The following is an 18,126-nucleotide window of genomic DNA, read 5'->3' as shown; positions in this document are numbered from 1 at the left end:
TGAATTTAGGTCAGCCAGCTTGGCAGCAACGGCCTTCTCCTGCTGAACCATTTCTCTAGCCCCAGTATCGCCAGCCTCAATTCTCAGTTCCATTTCATGTGTGGGAAAGGAAGAAACTCCCAGCACACACCCAGTTACCATAAACACCATGCGCTTCTGCTCTGGTCCAGGAGGCCCTGAAGATGAGTCGGCCAGGGCCAGGCTCCCGTTCTGTGGGGAGTGCACCGGCCAACCCCGGTCTGTTACTCCAGTGAGATTTCCCCACTATCCGTTAGATCCGATCTTTGGGAGTTTCAGATTGATTTGTTATGTTTGCACTGCTGGTGTCTTTAAGACAGAATCCTGAGCTGGGTGTGTGCTCAGGAGACAGAGGCAGGAGGATCTCTGTGATTTTGAGGCCAGCCTGGTCTACAAAGTGAGTTCCAGGACAGCCAGGGCTACACAGAGAAATCTTGTCTCAAAAAACCAACTAACCAACCAAACAAACAAACAAAAATAGCATCCGGCCATGTAATCCTGCCACTCATAGGGAACTCGCCCAGGCTGGCGTGTAACCAGGGATCCTCCTGCCTTAGCCTTCCGTGTGCTGGGATAGCCACAGCTTGGCTTGCACTGAGTACTTTTGGAAAGCCCCATGTGGGTATACTGGAACTGTGTCTTTGTGAACCCTGGGCAGTTTGGAAATGTGACAAAGGGCTCTGTGGAAGGCAGTGCTGGGTTTGTGTAGTCTAAACACCCAGGAAGATTTCTACTCTTAAATTAAATCCGACCCACTGGGGCCTGGGGCCCAACATCCTGGTAACTTTTCATATCAGAGCAATTCAAGGCCATTGTGGTGATGTCTACCATTCCATTAGGAACATAAATATAAACAAATACTAGAAAAATAGCTTTATAGCAGAGGTGTGTGTTCAGGCCTCACAAAGACAAAAAGAAGAATGAATCCTCAAAGCTTTTACCATAAAGTTTTGAAATATTTAACCTGATTTAAACATTACCCAACATAGACATGTATTGAAACTTGAATCATTAACACATATTAATTAACATATGTAATTTGTATGTTTTTGTGCATCAGTTAAATCAAAATAAAAGTAGGGAACAGGGAAGAAAAAGGAGAGGTAAATGTGGGTTTTCTCTTTCAGGCAGGGTCTAAGTTTAATAACATAGATACAAATAAATTTTAAATGTAAAGCAGGAACTTCTGAAAAACTCAAAACCTCTATTTACCTCCAATTGAGGAAGTTAAAGAAAGGAAAAAACCTGTCAAGAGATGAGCTGACCTTTCTGGAGGACAGAAACTCCATGCCTTTGGCCACTTGGAAACTGTAGGAAATCAGGTCTTCCATGGTGAGGGGCTGCTTGGAGATCTCACTGTAATCTAGCAAGCATTAGAATCTTGTCAAGACATTCGCAACTGCACCAAATCCCAGTTTATTGTGACAATATTTATAAAACAGAAAACAAACCAACGTGGGCACCAGAGTTCACTGGCAAGAGAATTCGAGTCTCAACATGAACCACAGAGTTTTGTCCAGGCCGTGGGGGTGGGGGTGGAGGAGGTGAAGGGTCAGGGAATGGGGGTTGGGTGGGAATGGATGACCTAGTAAAACAGAAAGTTCCAAGCAGAGAGAAGGGAAGAGTTCTTGTCATAATTAGCAACACTGTAAATAATCTTTATTCAAATCTTGACTCCCTAGGACATTACCCTCACTCCCAGGATCTTTATTGGGGTGATAAATAAGACAAAAATGCGTGAGAAGCCCAGTATGTATAAAAATAGCACAGACTGGAGGCCAGGAAGGAATGAACACCTACCCTCGTCTTCTTCAGCATCGCTTACGCTTTTGTCTTCCTGGAAGCCCGAGCTGGCAACACTCTCGCTGCTGTTGACACTGTCGAGTCTGGGTTTCTGGTCCTGCTCCAGGCCTGGCTCCAGGCTTTCTTTCTTGGGCTCCATATGCAAGGCTGCATCCTTAGAACAGACAAGAAACACAAGAATGAGAGGTGGCCAACACGGATTGGAGGTACCACAGCACAGGGTGGAAGCACTGGGCACTGAGGATTTCCCAGGTTGGAGAATCTCTGGTACCCTTCCTTGGGCGCCTCAAGAACACCTTAAGTTAACTGAAAGCGATTCCTAGCAGCTGCTAAATACTGAGCACTTAGGGTGACTATTGCATACTTCTTCAATTTTCCCAAGAGTTTATGCTGTAAAGCAATCGTGTAGGTATGTTTTTTAAATTTTATTTTTATTTTATTTTTAATTTTTATTTATGTGTATGTGAACATCCATTCAGGTGTCCACAGAAGCTAGACAATGTCATTGGGGTCATAGAAGGTTGTGAGCCATTCAATACGGGTGCTGGGAACTGAACTCCGGTTCTCTGCAAGAGCAGCGAGTGCTCTTCACTGTTTAGCCGTCTTTCTACTCTTTTTTCTTTTTTTGAAGGGGGGGGGTATTCAAGACAGAGTTTCTCTGTGTAGCCCTGGCTATCCTGAAACTCTGTAGACCAGGCTGGCCTCAAACTCAGAGATCCGCCTGCCTCTGCCTCCCGAGGGCTGGGATTAAAAGCATGCGCCACCACTGCCTGGCCCTCTCTCCCACCCTTACAAAATAACTTCTCCTCAAGCAGGTTCTGAAGAGTTACGTCATCACAGCCACACCTAGAAAAGCCTGATATGAAGCTTGGCAAACTCCCAAGTCTCTGTTTTCCATTTCTTTTCCTTTCTTTTTAAAGATTTATTTATTATGTATACAGTGTTCTGCCTGCATGTATGCCTGCAGGCCAGAAGAGGGCACCAGATCTTATTACAGATGGTTGTGAGCCACCATGTGGTTGCTGAGAATTGAACTCAGGACCTCTGGAAGAGCCATCAGTGCTTTTAACTCTGAGCCATCTCTCCAGCTTTTCACTGCTTTTCATAGCACATGGCGTCTTGTTTGAAAGGCAACAGAGACCTTTGAGACTTGTCACTCGGCGATGTGGAAAGGCTCGCTCTGTGAGCCCCGTGGAGGCTCGGGTTGCCAGGTCCTCCGATTTCTTGGGGAAGAGGGGAGGAGATGCATTTTCCCCTGGGTTTCCCTTCCGTTCAGGATGAGGATGCTACACCAGTCCATCTCAAGACGAAGAGCCAAGGCCACTCACTCTGGACATCAGGGTCTTGGTGCTTTTCTTCCGCCTTCTCTACAAACGACTCTTCTTGCTTGTCTATTAATTATGACATCTTGAGCAAATCCCCTTATTTTTCTGAGTTTCATTTTCCTCATCTAAAATCTTACATTTTGTGACGCTTAGGAAAGCACTTACATGCTCTAGTGTTTTGCCTCCAGTGATTTATCTACTCTTGACAGTAGAAACCCATCCTGTCCAGTGACTCTCAGGAGTGGACTGTGTACCCATGTGTGCAGCCTATGTTCTGCTAGATGGCAATGTCTAGACGGACTGGAAAGGAATGAGATCCAGGGGCACAGCAGCGCTAGGATCAACCAGCCTGCCCATCCTGCCCTGAGTTCTCTAGAAATGTCCGAGTAGTAGGGGTGGTTCATCCATTAGAGGGCGCAGTGGAGCAGGCAGAGACCCAGAGGAAGGGCTTCAACACTGGGATAGAAGTAAGGTACAGCAGTTCCCACACGCGGAAAAGAGACCATCCTGGAAACACACCCACCCAAACGTTCCCTCCTGTCAGATCCCCGGAGGGAGTTTTGCTGTCTGGGATTTCAGCACTGGAGGGAATTCACCCAGCTCAGGGCAGGTAAAAAACAACAAAAAACAACAACAAAGCCAAATTGTCCAAGAGAACATCATTTTTTTTTCTCTCTGTGAGGCCGTCAGCCTTGCTCAGATGAAGACTAGAAGTTTATTTTCTGGAAACTTATTGCCTCCTCCCTCACACCTCCCAGAAGCCAAACCGTGGAAGCTGTCCTCAAGTCACCTTAGCCTTCCTCTGACCCCTAATCAATGGGATAGTCAGTTGATTTAGCAGACTTCTGGGATTCTGGCAGAATAGTGGATTTATTACAAAGCATACGGAAGAATCTTGATGAATCTGGGAACTAATACAACCTACTCTCAGTTTTGTCTTTTGGGCTGCTTCTCTCTCTCTCCCCTTAGATTCCAAATGTGACAGGTAGTCATGAGTTTTCCACAAAACACAGCCCCACCAAGTACCATGGGGAGGCAAATCATTAAATATAGCCCCGAAAGGAAGCAAGCTCTTCCAAACAAAGGACGCGCAAACCCAAACGTTCCATCCTGCCAAGTCCCTGGGGTGTTCTGAGGGCTAAGCACTTCCTGAACCCAGTCTAGGACATCAAGACTGACAGGAACCTGTGTGGCTGTCAGCTCAGAGCACCACTGCACCCCTTATTTAGTGGGGCTCACGGGAAAAGTTCTAAAGCGAGGAGTGAATCGAGATAGGTCTTTGTCCAATCTTCATCCTGTGGTTACTACGACCTTAAGTCAATTTCTTTATTATATGAGTATGATTTGTCGTGTGTGTGTGTGTGTGTGTGTGTGTGAATGTGGAAGCCAGAGGACAGTTTGTTGAGAATGGTTCCCTCCTTCCATCATGCGGGTTCCAGAGATCAAGCTTGGGTCATCAGGCTTGGCAGCAAGCATCTTTACCTGAAGCTGAGACATCTTGTCAGCCATTACTGACTTCTTGACCTCTCTGGCTACATATATAGTCTCAGAGCACCAAGCAGCTTTAAGATTCCAATTGCTAGAGAGTCTGGTTAAAAATGGGAAAATATTTATAGTTGGGTGTAGTGGCACATGCCTTTAATCCCAGCACTGAGGCAGGCAGATCTCTATGAGTTCCAGGACAGCCTGGTCTACATAGGGAGCCTCTGGACAGTCAGGAATACATAGTGAGGTCCTGTCTCAAAAAAAAAAAAATGGAGGAGGTATGCAATATATTCTCCATGGTCTCGTGGGACATCTTCGTCTTTGATAAAATCACAGTCTGGGATGAAAGATGGGCTGGCTGTCCAGTGCTTTGTTTTTGTTTGCTTGTGGTTTTTTTTTTTCTTTTTGTGTGTGTATGTGTGTGTGACAGGGTCTCTTTCTCTCTCCATATATATATATACTTACTTAAATTATGTGTACGTGTGTGTGTGTGTATGTGTGTTTGGATACGTGCATATGAGCACAGCTACCCTCCAGAGAGCAGAGATCACAGGTCCCCTGGAGCCGGAGTTACAGACAGTTCCAAGCTGTCTGATGTGGGTGCTGGGAACTGAACTCTGGAACCTTGGAAGAGCAGCAAGACCTCTTAACTGCTGAGCCATCTCTCCAGCCCTGGTCTCACTCTATTTCTCCAGGCTGATCTCAAACACCTGGCTCACATGGTCCTCCCATCTGGGCCCCCAGAGTAGCTAGGATCGCAGGCATGACCCACAACATGTATTCTGTGGTTCATCTAGGTATAAAGACTCTTCCTACATGGCAGAGACGGGCATCTTCTTTGACGTCTGAAGGTTAACCCACCATGTAGATTAGTTACATTCAACCGAACTCTCTGTGTCTGTCTCTTTATCTCTGACTCTCTCTGTCTTTGTCTTTCTGACCCAGGGCAGGGGATAGATCAGGACCTCACACACAATAGGTAAGCAAGCTACACCCCATCCTTCACCATCCCAGTGGATCAAAGATGACGAAAGGCGACAACTAATCACTTAAGGGAAGGGTTTCGTTTTCCCAACAATTCCATGCTGGGTTCTATTATTAGCACCACTTACTACACAAGGAACTGAAACGGAGAGAGACTGAGTAACTTGTTTAAGGCCTGGTTTCATGAGAGGAGATGCAGGATTTTAAACCTGGAAAGTCTGGTTCTGGAGCTGGACAGTTTGCCACCAGGGTGCTCCTCACTGCCTTGCCAGTGCTGGCTAACCCTGTCAGTCACTGTCTCCTGGACTTCTTCAGCCTGGAGAGGGGCACAGCAACGGTCCCACACAACGCACCACAATGTTGTATGAATTGTTTCTTCTTCAGAGTCAATGTTTCTTTAAAGACTTGTGTCCTCCAGTTTTGGCCCAGGTATTCTTGCTCGTTTGTTTGGTTTTTATATCTCTCTGTGTGTGTAGTTCTGGAGATCTAACCTGGGGCCTGCTACTAGCCAGGCCAGTTTCCTACCCAGCCCCTCTCACAGTTTTACTTAGCGGATCAGACTTATTGAGGGGTTGGGGAAATGACCCAGTGAGTAAGAACAGTTGCTGCGACAGCATGAGGACCTAAGTTCCAGTCCCAGCCTGCATGTAAAAAACAGGTCATAAACTGGGTGTTAGTGGCGCACGCCTTTAATCCCAGTACTCGGGAGGCAGAGACAGGAAGATCTCTGTGAGTTCGAGGCCAGCCTGGTCTATAGAGTGAGATCCAGGCCAGCCAAGGCTGCACAGAAAACAAACACACACTGTGGGCCGTGGCTTTGCATACCTGTAGCAGTGCTACGGGGAGCGGACACAAAGGACCACTGAGGCTTGCTACTGACAGCCTAGCTCCCGCTTCGGTGAGAGACCCAGGCTCGAGGGAACAAGGAGGAGGTTGATAGAAAAAGACACCCAGCATGTTCATCTGGCCCTGTGTTTGACCAGTGCATACACCGTGCACACACACACACACACACACACCACCACCACCACCACCAACAACAACAACATTAATAAAATAGAAGGGGGAGAGAAATAGAAAGGGCTGGAGAGATGGCTCAGTGGTTAAGAGCACTGGCTGCTCTTTCAGAGGACCCAGGTTCAATCCTCAGCACCCACATGGCAGCTCACACCTGTCTGTAACTCTAGCTCCAGGGAATATGGCATCTTTACACACACATGCAGACAAAACATCAATGCAGCACATAAAATAAAAATAAATATTAAAAAAAGAAAGTTGCCGGGCGGTGGTGGTGCACGCCTTTAATCCCAGCACTCGGGAGGCAGAGGCAGGCGGATCTCTGTGAGTTCGAGGCCAGCCTGGTCTACAGAGCTAGTTCCAGGACAGGCTCCAAAACCACAGAGAAACCCTGTCTCGAAAAACTAAAAAAAAAAAAAGAACCTAATGGTTTCTAGTTCTGGCCCATCTCTGGTCTATTGGTGACTATACAAACCATTCAATTGTTTGTGTCTTTAGTTTTTCTAGTAAGTGAAGATAAGTATATTCGCTATGGTTGTTTTAAGGTACGAGTGTCTTGGGGCTAGCCTCAGTGGATAAAGGATGAGGACCTAAGTACAGATCCTCAGCAAAATCTGGTGGGGTAGTCCAAGGGCTTGGGGTAGGTGGAGGCAGCTGGATCCCAGGGGCTCCCTGGCAAGCCAGTCTAGAGGGAACAGTCAGCTCCAGGATCAGTGAGACACTAAAACGGAGAAGCAGCCGAGGAAGACAGAGCCACGCCAACCTCTGGGTTTCACACAGGGGTAAGTTGTACCTACACATGGGCATGCGCACACGTACAGCACTTGGGAGACAGAGGCAGATGGAGCTCTACAAGTTCAAGGCCAACCTGGTCTACATAGTGAGTTCCAGACCAGCCAGAGCTACATGGCGAGACTTATCTCGACTCCCAACCAACAAAAGAATTATGTGTGCCAGTCCATAGGGCACCGCAAATGCTGCCATTAGAACCACCTCCTCCTTTAAAGTCCTGTGCTGGCTAGTTTATGGTGACATATAGTCACCTAAGAAGAGAGAGCTTTAACTGGGGAATCACCTCCATCACATTGCTCTGTGGGGGCATTTTTGGTGGTGGCGGCGAGGCGGCAGGTGCGGGTTGCGGTGCCACCGGCCATATGAGAAAGGGGAAGTGACCCTGTACGCTGCACACCTCTGTCCTTCTTGCTGCGGTTCCTGCCCTGACTTCCCTCAGTGATGGGCTGGGATCAGGACACATAAGCCACAGCGACAGAAGGGCAGATCCTTACCTTGTTGAGAAAGAACAGGTCGCGTTTGCTCTTGAGATAGTTGGACAGGTTCCCGTATCGGCAGTACTCCACGATCACCATCAGCGGCCCTGCAGTCCAAACAGCGCATGCTCAAGCACGCCAGGGCAGGCAGCCGTCGAGCCCTCAAACCAACCTCTTTTTACATGTGTGTGGCCTGCCAGTGCAACTGGGAGGAGAGGCCATGAGCCAGCTACTCGGTTCAGCCTCTGTAGCACAGACATGGCCCTTGTGAATATAACCAACAATATGACCCTGTTCCAATAAAGTTTTATGAACACAGACATTTAAATGTCAGGCCCCCGACCACCGTGACTGTTTAAAGGGGCAAACCATTCTGAACACAGAGACTGCTCCCCCTCTACCCAGGGCATTGAAGGTCTCAGGTGGTACCGTGGAGGGCTCCATTGCATGGCTCCGGGCTTCTCCAAAAGCACAGAAATACTTCCGGGTAAAAGAGGGCATAACCCCTGAAGTCTAGCAGCTAGGAACCAACAAACTCCACAGGCCTCTGTGAAGTACCTGATGTGGCTTGGAGCCTCACCGAGGGTGAGTTTGACCCTCTGGTAAAGCGGTTTTTCAGTTACTATCAGTACTTTACTGGTTTTTCAATTCTGATAACACCCCCTTGTCCCTCGGGCTGCCAGAAAGGAAGTTGCCGCGGGAGCTGGGGTCTCCCCACACCAGACAGGTCTGGGCCCAGCTGCTCTGTCTCAATGACTTGTGTCTTATAGGCACAATGTTGAGACAGACAGAATGCAGTCCCTAGGGCAGATGCTCAGAGAAGGCTTAGCCAAGTTTCGAAGCTATGGGGGCCTGGCCTGGCTCACTGCGACTCTGTGTTTATGGCCTCCCTCAAGTCTTCTGTCTACTCACAACCTCCTTTTCTTACCTCTGTTCCTCCCTCTCTGTTTTCTGTGTTGGGAAATGGAAGATCTTTTGTGTACAGTTCCTCAGCACCTTCGTGACTTAAGCATTTATTCACCTCTACTCTCAAGTACTAACCTTGCTATGGCGGAAGAGAAATCAGCGGGGCAGGCTGGCCTGAGAGCTACAGCACAGCCTGGCTCCTGTCCCCTGCCCTGGGAGCTAAGGCCTGTCCTGGTGGCCGACCAGAAAGGTGGGGCTCTTCTGGTTAATCTCCACATCACCTCCTCTCGGGATTTTACCAGTTGGGGGTTGCAGCTACCAGCTGCAGGGAACGTGTGCCTCTTAAACCACAGTCACACTCCCCCACTCGTCTGAAGAGAATAAGGGGCGCCATTTGACCTAGAATCTGGGTAAAGGTATCTAAAAGGGAGTGACTTGCTTCCAAAGCACTGGGTGGCCATTTCCAAGGGTGAGAGGGGAGGGAGCTGTGTGCATTGAGAGCTCCCCTCTCAGCTTGTGCAGGGCAGGTAGCACAGCCCCCCTTTTCTCCTTTACCTCCTTGCTTGGTGCAGGCTCCCAGGAGGTTGACCACGTTCAGATGATGGCCGATGTGAGTTAGGATCTTGAGTTCCGTCATGAGAGCCTTGTACTCGCTAGCCGTGGCCCCCTCTGTGTGAGAAGCAAGGAAGAGTCAGGGCACGGGACAATGGGGCTGCTTCCGCCCAGAGGGCTACATTCCTGCACTCCTTGTTTGTCCTTGCTCACCCGGGGTTGCTCCATTAACTTCCCCACATTCTGCAAAAGGCCAAGTCGCCAGACTGTTTGGATTCCGCCTACCCTCCTGAGCCAACATCCTTTGCTTCGCAGAGAGGCCCCGAGGCCCGCTGTGTGTGTGTGGGGGGGTTAATCACTGGCTGTTTCCTTTTGGGGGACCTGCCTGTGGTCAACAATGTGCTGACTCAGAGAAGCCGCCACCTCAGGACCGCCAGAGGCTTCCCCTTTGAGCAGACACAGGTGAGACAAGAACCCTTCAGGCAGGGGGACCACCCACACCTTCCCTCTTCTTGTTCCTCTTTCTAGGGAGTCACAAGAGAGGAAGGAATATGTGTGTTGGGTGGGGTAGGCTCTGCAACGTCAGAATAGCTGCCTCTATAAGTGTCTCGAAATGTGTTTTCTCCATAGATCCCTTCGGGCCTGGAATTCAAGGGTTACCTCAGGCAGCCAGGATTCCTATTAAGCACTTAAAAAAAATACGTATAAGTGTTTGTGCCTGCACCACATCTGTGATGGGTGTCTGTGGAGGCCAAACAAAAGCCACAGCCGGATCTCCCGAAACCTGAGTTATAGGTGCTTGTGAGCCACCATGTGGGCGCTAGAAATAGAGCCCGGGGTCTTCCGTACAAGTTGCAAGTACTCTTAACTACTCCCCAACTTTAACTTCCTTCTTGGCAATAACCTGTATTGGTCCGAGAACCGATATCTAGAATCTAAAGTGGGTTCCTCCTGTATCCATTTTTAATATCCTAACATCCATTTTAAGGCCCTCATAATTTTAGGTGTGTTAAAAATACTAAAACGGGTTCCTGTAAAATATTCCAACAGTATGAACTAGAGTACGGAGGTCTGAGTAGGGGCGTGTGAGAGAGAGCGTGTATGTGTGTGCATGTGTATGTTCACATGTGCATGTGTGTGTATACGTGTCTGCATGCGTGTACATGTAAGAGGTTACAACACAGTGGCAGAACATGTCTCTAGCACATGCAAAGCCTTGAGTTTACTATTCAACACCAAAAGTCTAAAGACAAAAAAAAACCCAAAACCAAAACCCCCCCAAAAGCGATGTGAGAAGTCTGAGGCTTTAGAGTAAAAAGTGCAGGTCACCCGAAGCAGCCTGTTACCAGCTTGAGCTTCAGACCACCTTTCCATGTGTGCTTACAAATCCCCACTGAGGGCTGGCACAGTGGCTCAGTGGGTAAGGACCTTGCTGTGAGGCTTGAGGGACTTGAGTTCATCCCTTGGGACCCATGTGTGGAAGAAGAGAACCGACTCTTACAAGTCCTCTGACTTTCATGATACACACTCATACACACACATGCACACACTCACACACGCAATGCACACACGCACAACATGCATATACACACGATCGCTCACACACATTGTTCCACCCCCTTCCAGTATCAAGAATTCTTCTCATCCCTATTTTTAAAAAAGCCTTGTTTATTTTTATTTCATGTGAGCACTGGGAATTAAACTCGGGTCCTCTGCAAGGACAAGACGAGCTCGTCACCACTGTCATCTCTCTGCCTTTTTTCACTGCTTTTAACAGACGAATGTGTTGCTTCTGACACGGACAGTCTTCAGTTGTGTGTGTGCGTGCACTTGCATGTGTGTAGGCCTGAGGACAGCCCCAGCTGTCATTCCTCAGGATCCGTCTACCATGCATTTTGAGAGAGGATCTCTCTGCGGTCTAGAGCTTCGGGAACGAAAACGCAGGACCTCATGGTTGGGTGAGAAGCACTTCACACACTAACCTACTGCCCCAGCCCCAAGTTTTATTATTATAAGAATTTTTACTATGACCAATAAAGCTCCAGTAGACAGCCTGAGTGTGAGTGCGTGTGCATGCAAAGGCTTCTGTAGGACAGACAGTCCTGGAAGCGGGTCAGAGGTGTGTGTGCTTAACACTGTGGTCGGTATTGATATAGTATTTTATGAGATGGAATCATTTTTTAATAATAACCAGATAAACTCAAAAGCCTCACTGGGGTGGGTGTTGGGCTTACAGTGGCTGCTCAGCAAATATTTTTGGATAAATAAACAGTGTGATTAGTTTTCTCATTTTGGACATTTTTTCATTTGAGTGTGAGGACTAGAAAGTTTAAGGTTTATCTCGGGAACACATTGAAAGGACTTTTGGCTATGTCCTTTGTCTGACATTGTGCTTTTTCTGGTTCCCCTGGAACAGAGAGTAAACTCCTTTAAGTAAGAAAGCTTGAGAAATTGATTCATTTCTTTTCTTTTCTTTTCTTTCTTCTTCTTCTTCTTCTTTTTTTTTTTTGGAATTCTATAGCATGGATGGTGTAGAAATATTTTTTTCTATCAATGCTGGCAATAAAAACAAGATGTCTTTATAAAGGTCAATTTATTTTCATTTTATGTGTATGACTGCTTTGCCTGCACCTATGTGTGTGCACTGCATGTGTGCCTAGTGCCTGTGGAGGCCAGAAGAGGGCATCAGATCCCCTGGAGTTACAGATGGTTGGGAGCTGCCATGTGGACACTGGAATTTGAACCCAGGTCCTCTGGAAGGACAGTCAGTGCTCTTAGCTACAGAGCTGTCTCTCCAGTCCTGAATTTATAAATATATTCCACACATGATTTCTGGATTATGTAGAAAAGATCAGCTTTGAAAACAATCTCAAGTTAGATCTTCTCTCTTATAACTTAGTAATTCCTCACAGTGTTATCTCACTCAGTTTGGCAAGGAGAAAAAGCTGGGATCTGTGGCTCAGAGAGCTCAACCTTTCTGAGCCACTTTTCCTCATCTGCAACGGTGTGTGTGTGTGTGTGTGTGTGTGTGTGTGTGAAACACTGCATCTCACAAGACTTGATAAAAAAAAAAGGTGGCTCAGGCTGGGTGGTGGCGCACACCTTCAATTCCCCCACTTGGGAGGCAGAGGCAGGTGGATCTCTATGAGTTCGAAACCAGCCTGGTCTACAGAGTGAGTTCCAGGACAGTCAGGGCTATAGAGAGATCCTGTTTCAAAAAACAAAAACAAGTAAAAAGAAAAGACAGCCCAACTTGATTCTGCTAAAGTGCCTTGCCCGATGCTGTCTCCAGCAGAAGCCACGCTGATGCCAGTTCTCAGAATCTAGGGGGAGAGGACAGCGCTGGCTCTGATGGAATTCTCGCAGAAGGACCCACCATTATCTGGGCAGTCCACCCAAGCCAAGGTGGGCAATATAAGTGTGGGTATTTATGGGGTGTGCTATGATATTGGATATATCTATGGTGTGTAGTGACCAAATCCAGAAACTAACATTTCCTCTCCTTAAATATTTATTTATTTATTTTGGGAGATGGTAAAAACTTTTAGATTTCTTTCTTCTGGTTCCTTATAAAATATATAAAAAATTATTGTGCGGGGGAGGGGCTGGAAGGTGGCCCAGTGCACTGGTTAAGAGTGCTTGCTGCCCTTTCAGGGGACCTGGGTTCAGTTCCCAGCACACACACTGGTCAGCTCACAACCACCTGTAGCTCCAATTCCAGGAGCTCTATCGCCCTCTTCTGGCCACTGTGGGTACTGCATATGTGCAGTGCACTGTAGACAGGCAGGCACATATATACATAAGTAAAAATAAATAAAAATTTTAAAAAGAACAAATAAAATATAGTACCCTATAGTCACCTCACTGTGTCAGTGAGCACATTCTGGGTTGTGGGATATTATGGCAGATTGTCCAGCTTCCCCCTCCTTCCTTAACAGCTGCTCATCTGTCTTCCGCTCATGAACACAGCCCCTCTGAGGTGGAAAAAATGGTGCTTACAGGAGGCTCCAAAGTATGGTGTAAATGTGGAAAGAAGAACGAGGGTTTGGGAACCGCTTCTCTCCTGGAGTCTGAGCTACATATACACATCCCTTGGCCTCAAAAATCCCTCAGCAAAACATGGTGGAGATAGCAGGATCAGAAGTTCAAGGCCAGTCTGAGCAACACAAGAGCCCTTCTCAAAACAAAAACAAAACCCAAACACAAATTCCCCCACCGTATTGGAGATTTTGGAAAGCCAGATTGCATTGAGGGTTTTTTTTTGTTGTTGTTGTTGTTTTTTGTTTCGTTTTGTTTTGTTTTTTTGGTCTTCCTCCTTCTTGGTTTTAAAATCCTGATATGAGGAACAGTGGGACTCTTTCATCCTACATGAAGGCGTGGAACCTTCCTACATTACAGAAGGATGTCTGACTCTCCAGAGTTTGGCTTCTACGCTTCTCCTTGAGTCTTTCTGTCAGTCTACATGGTGGCAGGTGCTCTAAGTCACAATGTCATCTGGTCCTTCCTCCCACCTCTTACATAAAATTCTTTTTTAAAAAGTTGTTACTTATAAAGAAGAAATGTTTTCTAGGCTTGAAAGCATCATAGAATAAAATTTTGATCAACTAATTTTCTCCAGCTTTTTAGTTCCGCTTTATAGTGAGGGTGAACCCAGGCTGAACCTTTGGGATTGGTGAAGTGTGCCATTTCCTGACAACCACAGTGAACCACGACAGCCCTAGCCTTCTGAACCTGTGAGGGGAATAGACGTACGCCTCTGGGGGTCTCGTCTGAGATATGAGAAAGGAAAGACTGTAGGATGACAGAGATCGCTTCCCTATGGATGGTCTGGATTGTTCCATTGACGAGGTTTATTCTGAGCTAGCGTAGCTCAGTCTGAAAGTCCTCAAAGAAAGAAACCCTGGCTGGAGCAGAAAGAGTTTGTCTGTTCCTAGGCTACATTAATCTTGCGCCAACATGTAGAGTGCAGAAGGTGAAAGGTCGCCGGAAGCCAGAGCACAGCATCCGCATCTGTACCTTTTAACATCTTCACAGCCACAGTCCGGCAGGTGGGTGACTTCTTAATGCCGAATGCAGATGCTTGGACCACTTTCCCAAAGGCCCCTCTGCCGAGCGATTTGCCTACAATAGAAGAAGGTCTTGGTTTGTTTGCAAAGCCAACCGCGAGTCTGAGTCCTTTCCAGGAAGGAAATGCCGTGTTGTACGTGTTATGTGGCGTGCACATCTTTGAAGGGATTCCGCCAGGGACTGACCCCTACGGAGGCCAAGTGAGTGCATTTCTCTGCCTCTGAGCCCCTCACCCCATCCCTGCCCCAGCCTCCAAGACTAGCCTAGGTTTCTAGAGCATTCAAAGAAGGAAAGTGGCCATAGAGTCTTGCTGTAGGAAGGAAATACCAAACCCGGGTAGTTTTTCTTTAACTGTTTCATGACCAGGGTCCTCCCAGCCCTCTTTCTTGCCACTGAGGTCACTCCTGTTTTCTGCAGAAAGGATGAATGGTGGTGACTGCTCTGGGAGTAACAGTGCCTCATATCTTAAGAACAAACATTTGGTTGTTTCTCAGGCTTCCGTGCAGGTCAGAGCATTCCCTGGTAGCTAATATATGATTATAAGATCATGACAAGCCCCTGTGGTTTTCCGAACATGAGCCATCAAACACGGGTAGTAATTTGCTTCAACCCCAGAGAGATGGTTGCTCAAAGAAAGCATTAAGAAAGCAGGGTATCTTTCACGGTGCTTGTAATGGTTCGCTATAGTGTTAATACACGTCTTTTCCCACTCTTAACTGAGCTAGCGTGACTTTGAGAGGGAAGGACGCTGTCTGGATTATCAAGTACCTGGTGTGGTTTCTGGTGTAAAGGAGGCCCTGTCCAGTTGCAGCAGAATGGAGAGCCCTGTTCGGACTTTGTGGGCAGTAACTAAAGAGCCCTGAGAAGTGGAGATTGGGCAGCTGAGGCCCTTTAGGAAGAACACTCCCGGAATACTACAACTACCTGTTCTATTCAGAGCCCTGTTTTCACAATAAGGAAGTGAAACAGAGCCATAGGAAGCCGATGACCCCTAGCTTGGTGTGCTGTGAGGAGAGCAAATCAAGAAAGCCAACTTCTTTTTGGCTCCTCTGGTGATGGGTCCTCAGGGGCAGGGAAGGTTGAGAGGGACAGAAATAATAGAATGCCATTGGTAAAAAGAAAAACTCACCTTTTAGAAGGTTAATTTCACTCTCTTTTCCATCCTAGCTTCCTTCCTCAAATCGCCCTGGTAATGCGCCCTTAGTTAATTAGCCTTTCAAATGCTTATCTGTCTGTCTGTCTATAATCTATCTCATATACATATATATTTATATATGTATATATGTATCTATCTTCTATCTCCATATACATCTCTCTCTATATATATGTATCTATTTGTCTGTCTGTCTATCTATCTATCTATCTATCTATCTATCTATCTATCTATCTATCTATGTATCTATCTGTCTATCTTCTATCTCCATATACATATATATCTCTATATATGTAGCTATCATCTATCTGTCTATTTATCCTCTCATAAGTTTTATGATGAAGCACTTGTCACGTCACAGCCTTGTCTAGTGCTTGCATAACTGCTAAGACCTTGGCATCTTGCTGCAGCTTCAAGGCTATTGCCCTGCATGAGGTATCCAATTAGGACCTGGGCAGTTTCAGTGACAAGCGTCATCACAAGTGCTGTCTCCTGGGACATGCTCTGCTCGGTGGGGGCGACCCAGGAGATGACATGGTTTTCCAAAGCCAAATGTGTTCTGTTGGCAGCTGCTCAACCCAATTTCTGCTAGAGCACACAACAGGGACAGGGGCACTATCCTCATTCCGTCTTCAGGTAAAATGGTCTGAGCCAGAGTGGACTCTTAAAACAGCAGAGCAACCCATGGCTCCCCAAAGTACCCAGTATCAAGGTTAGTGGGGGGAAGAGATCTTTAGGGGCCTTATGTCTTAAAAAAAAAAAAAAACCCAGGAGGTAGTTGCACAAGCCTTTAAATCCATCACTCAGAAGATAGAAGCAGGTGGATCTCTGAGTTCAAGGCCAGCCTGGTCTACAGAGTTCCAGGATAGTCAGGGCTGTTACATAGAAACCTTGTCTCAAAAAAAAAAAAAAAAGCATATTTTGGTTAAAAGTTATTCCTATCTTTTTAGCTTTTCCAGAGTAGAAGAATAATGCCCCTCGGCTGTATTCCACCACCTGATGTGAAGCCTCCCGAGCCCAGAAATATCCCAATAGTGCCTCCACACACTCCAAAGTCTCCTGCCTTTCTCCAGGGTCCACCCTACACATTCCCTGCTGGACTGTCACCAGGCACTTTGTGTTGCCAGCATTTGAGGGCTCGGCTTCCATCAGAGGGTAGAAGTTGGTGCTCAGTGGGCAGGTCGCAGCCCCATAAGACAACAGGAAGTTACTGTGGGCTCTTGAATCATCTTGTGCACTGGAGTCCATCTGCAGAGCCCTGGTTCTAGCTGCGGCCGGACTAGTTCACTCTGAACTTCCCGATATTTTCTTTCCCTGGAACACCGTGCTGTCTGGAATGCCACACACAAGTTCAGAACATCAGGTCACGGTCACACAACACACCAGTACCAAAATGGCCACGAAGAGTCCTCGCCGGCCTAGGAAGGGTGCAAGATCGCATGCCCTTGGTCCCCATTATGCTTTCCGTGTGAAATGTCCTCATAGATGCAGGTGTCAGATGAGGGCGTCACCCAGAGCTGTGGTGTTATCTGGGGTGGGGGTGAGGGGCTTCTTGAAGCTTTAAGAGGTAGGCTGAGCAAGAGGGTAGAGGTCACTAGGGAAGGTTTCTTCCCTAGGGTGGGGGTGGGTACTCCATGACCTTTATCTGTCTATCTCTCCCCTTCTTATCTTCTGTGACCTGAGGAGCAGCCTTGCCTACAGGCTTCTGCCACCAGGCCGCTCTCTGCGAGAGTACAATGCCAGGCCACCATAAGCGGAACCTCCTGAAACCATCATCAGCAACAACAAATCCTTCCCTTCCTAAGTGTCCGTCAGCTACTCTGGTCTCTGTGACAAATCTAACTAATTGATGCCACCCCTCTTGGGCAATGAGGGGAATGGATCTTATTGGTTGTTGAAACGGCCCAGCTCCAGACGCCCTGCATGATTTTCCACGCTAGACAACTTCCCTGGTCTATCACTTGCTGAAGGAAACAAACTACAATGTCAGACAGTGCCTGCACATTTATAGGCGATGCATTCTCTCCGGGGTTAGTTGGAAATCGTGAAGGAGCCAAGGAGTTTCTTTTCTTCCCAATTTCAGCAAGCCCACTAACAACACCGAGCTCCAACCGAATAGCCAAGTAGCAAACTTCCGGCTTGCCTCCTACAAGGCTGGGCACCATAGCCAACAGAGAGAGTAGAAGCCACGAAAATCGCCCCTTGGTCTGTGCATTTCTTACATTTTTTTCCCTCAATGTAACACTGCCTATCGAGCCATATTTTTCCTTCTCCACCAATTTAGATGCAATTTAGATGCAACGATGGTTACTTACTGCTGCCAGCCATGATTTCAAATCACTTTGTCATTTCTTTGGCTAACCAGAACCAAGAAGTCTGGGGCCTCCCCGCTCCCACGTTAATCAGAGGAGCGTTCTTCCCTGTCCTGTGGTCACACCGTGCACTAAAAAGCTTGCCCGCCCGTTCTCACCAACCAGAGACACTCAGATGGACAGCGGCCAAATCACAGCTGAGGCCCCCTGCCCAGCGAAGTACTCACCAAGAAAAA

General features: G+C 47.4%; 1 protein-coding gene across 1 annotated transcript in view; it reads right to left on the bottom strand.

The window, feature by feature from the left end:
• Flt1 (fms related receptor tyrosine kinase 1) overlaps positions 1 to 18,126 on the bottom strand; it is a 161,090-nt gene that overhangs the window by 19,218 nt on the left and 123,746 nt on the right. Inside the window, exons 18-22 of the mRNA XM_057763971.1 lie at positions 14,375 to 14,479; positions 9,362 to 9,475; positions 7,919 to 8,007; positions 1,819 to 1,975; positions 1,284 to 1,381 (exon numbers count right to left, since the gene is read on the bottom strand). Of these exons, the coding sequence (XP_057619954.1) occupies positions 1,284 to 1,381; positions 1,819 to 1,975; positions 7,919 to 8,007; positions 9,362 to 9,475; positions 14,375 to 14,479 (563 nt within the window). The remainder of the gene's footprint in view (positions 1 to 1,283; positions 1,382 to 1,818; positions 1,976 to 7,918; positions 8,008 to 9,361; positions 9,476 to 14,374; positions 14,480 to 18,126) is intronic.

The sequence above is a fragment of the Chionomys nivalis genome, chromosome 3, assembly GCF_950005125.1.
Source record: "Chionomys nivalis chromosome 3, mChiNiv1.1, whole genome shotgun sequence".
Lineage (NCBI taxonomy): Eukaryota > Metazoa > Chordata > Mammalia > Rodentia > Cricetidae > Chionomys > Chionomys nivalis.
The sequence above is the reverse complement of the archived record's forward strand: the minus strand, read 5'-3'. Positions and strand labels throughout refer to the sequence as shown.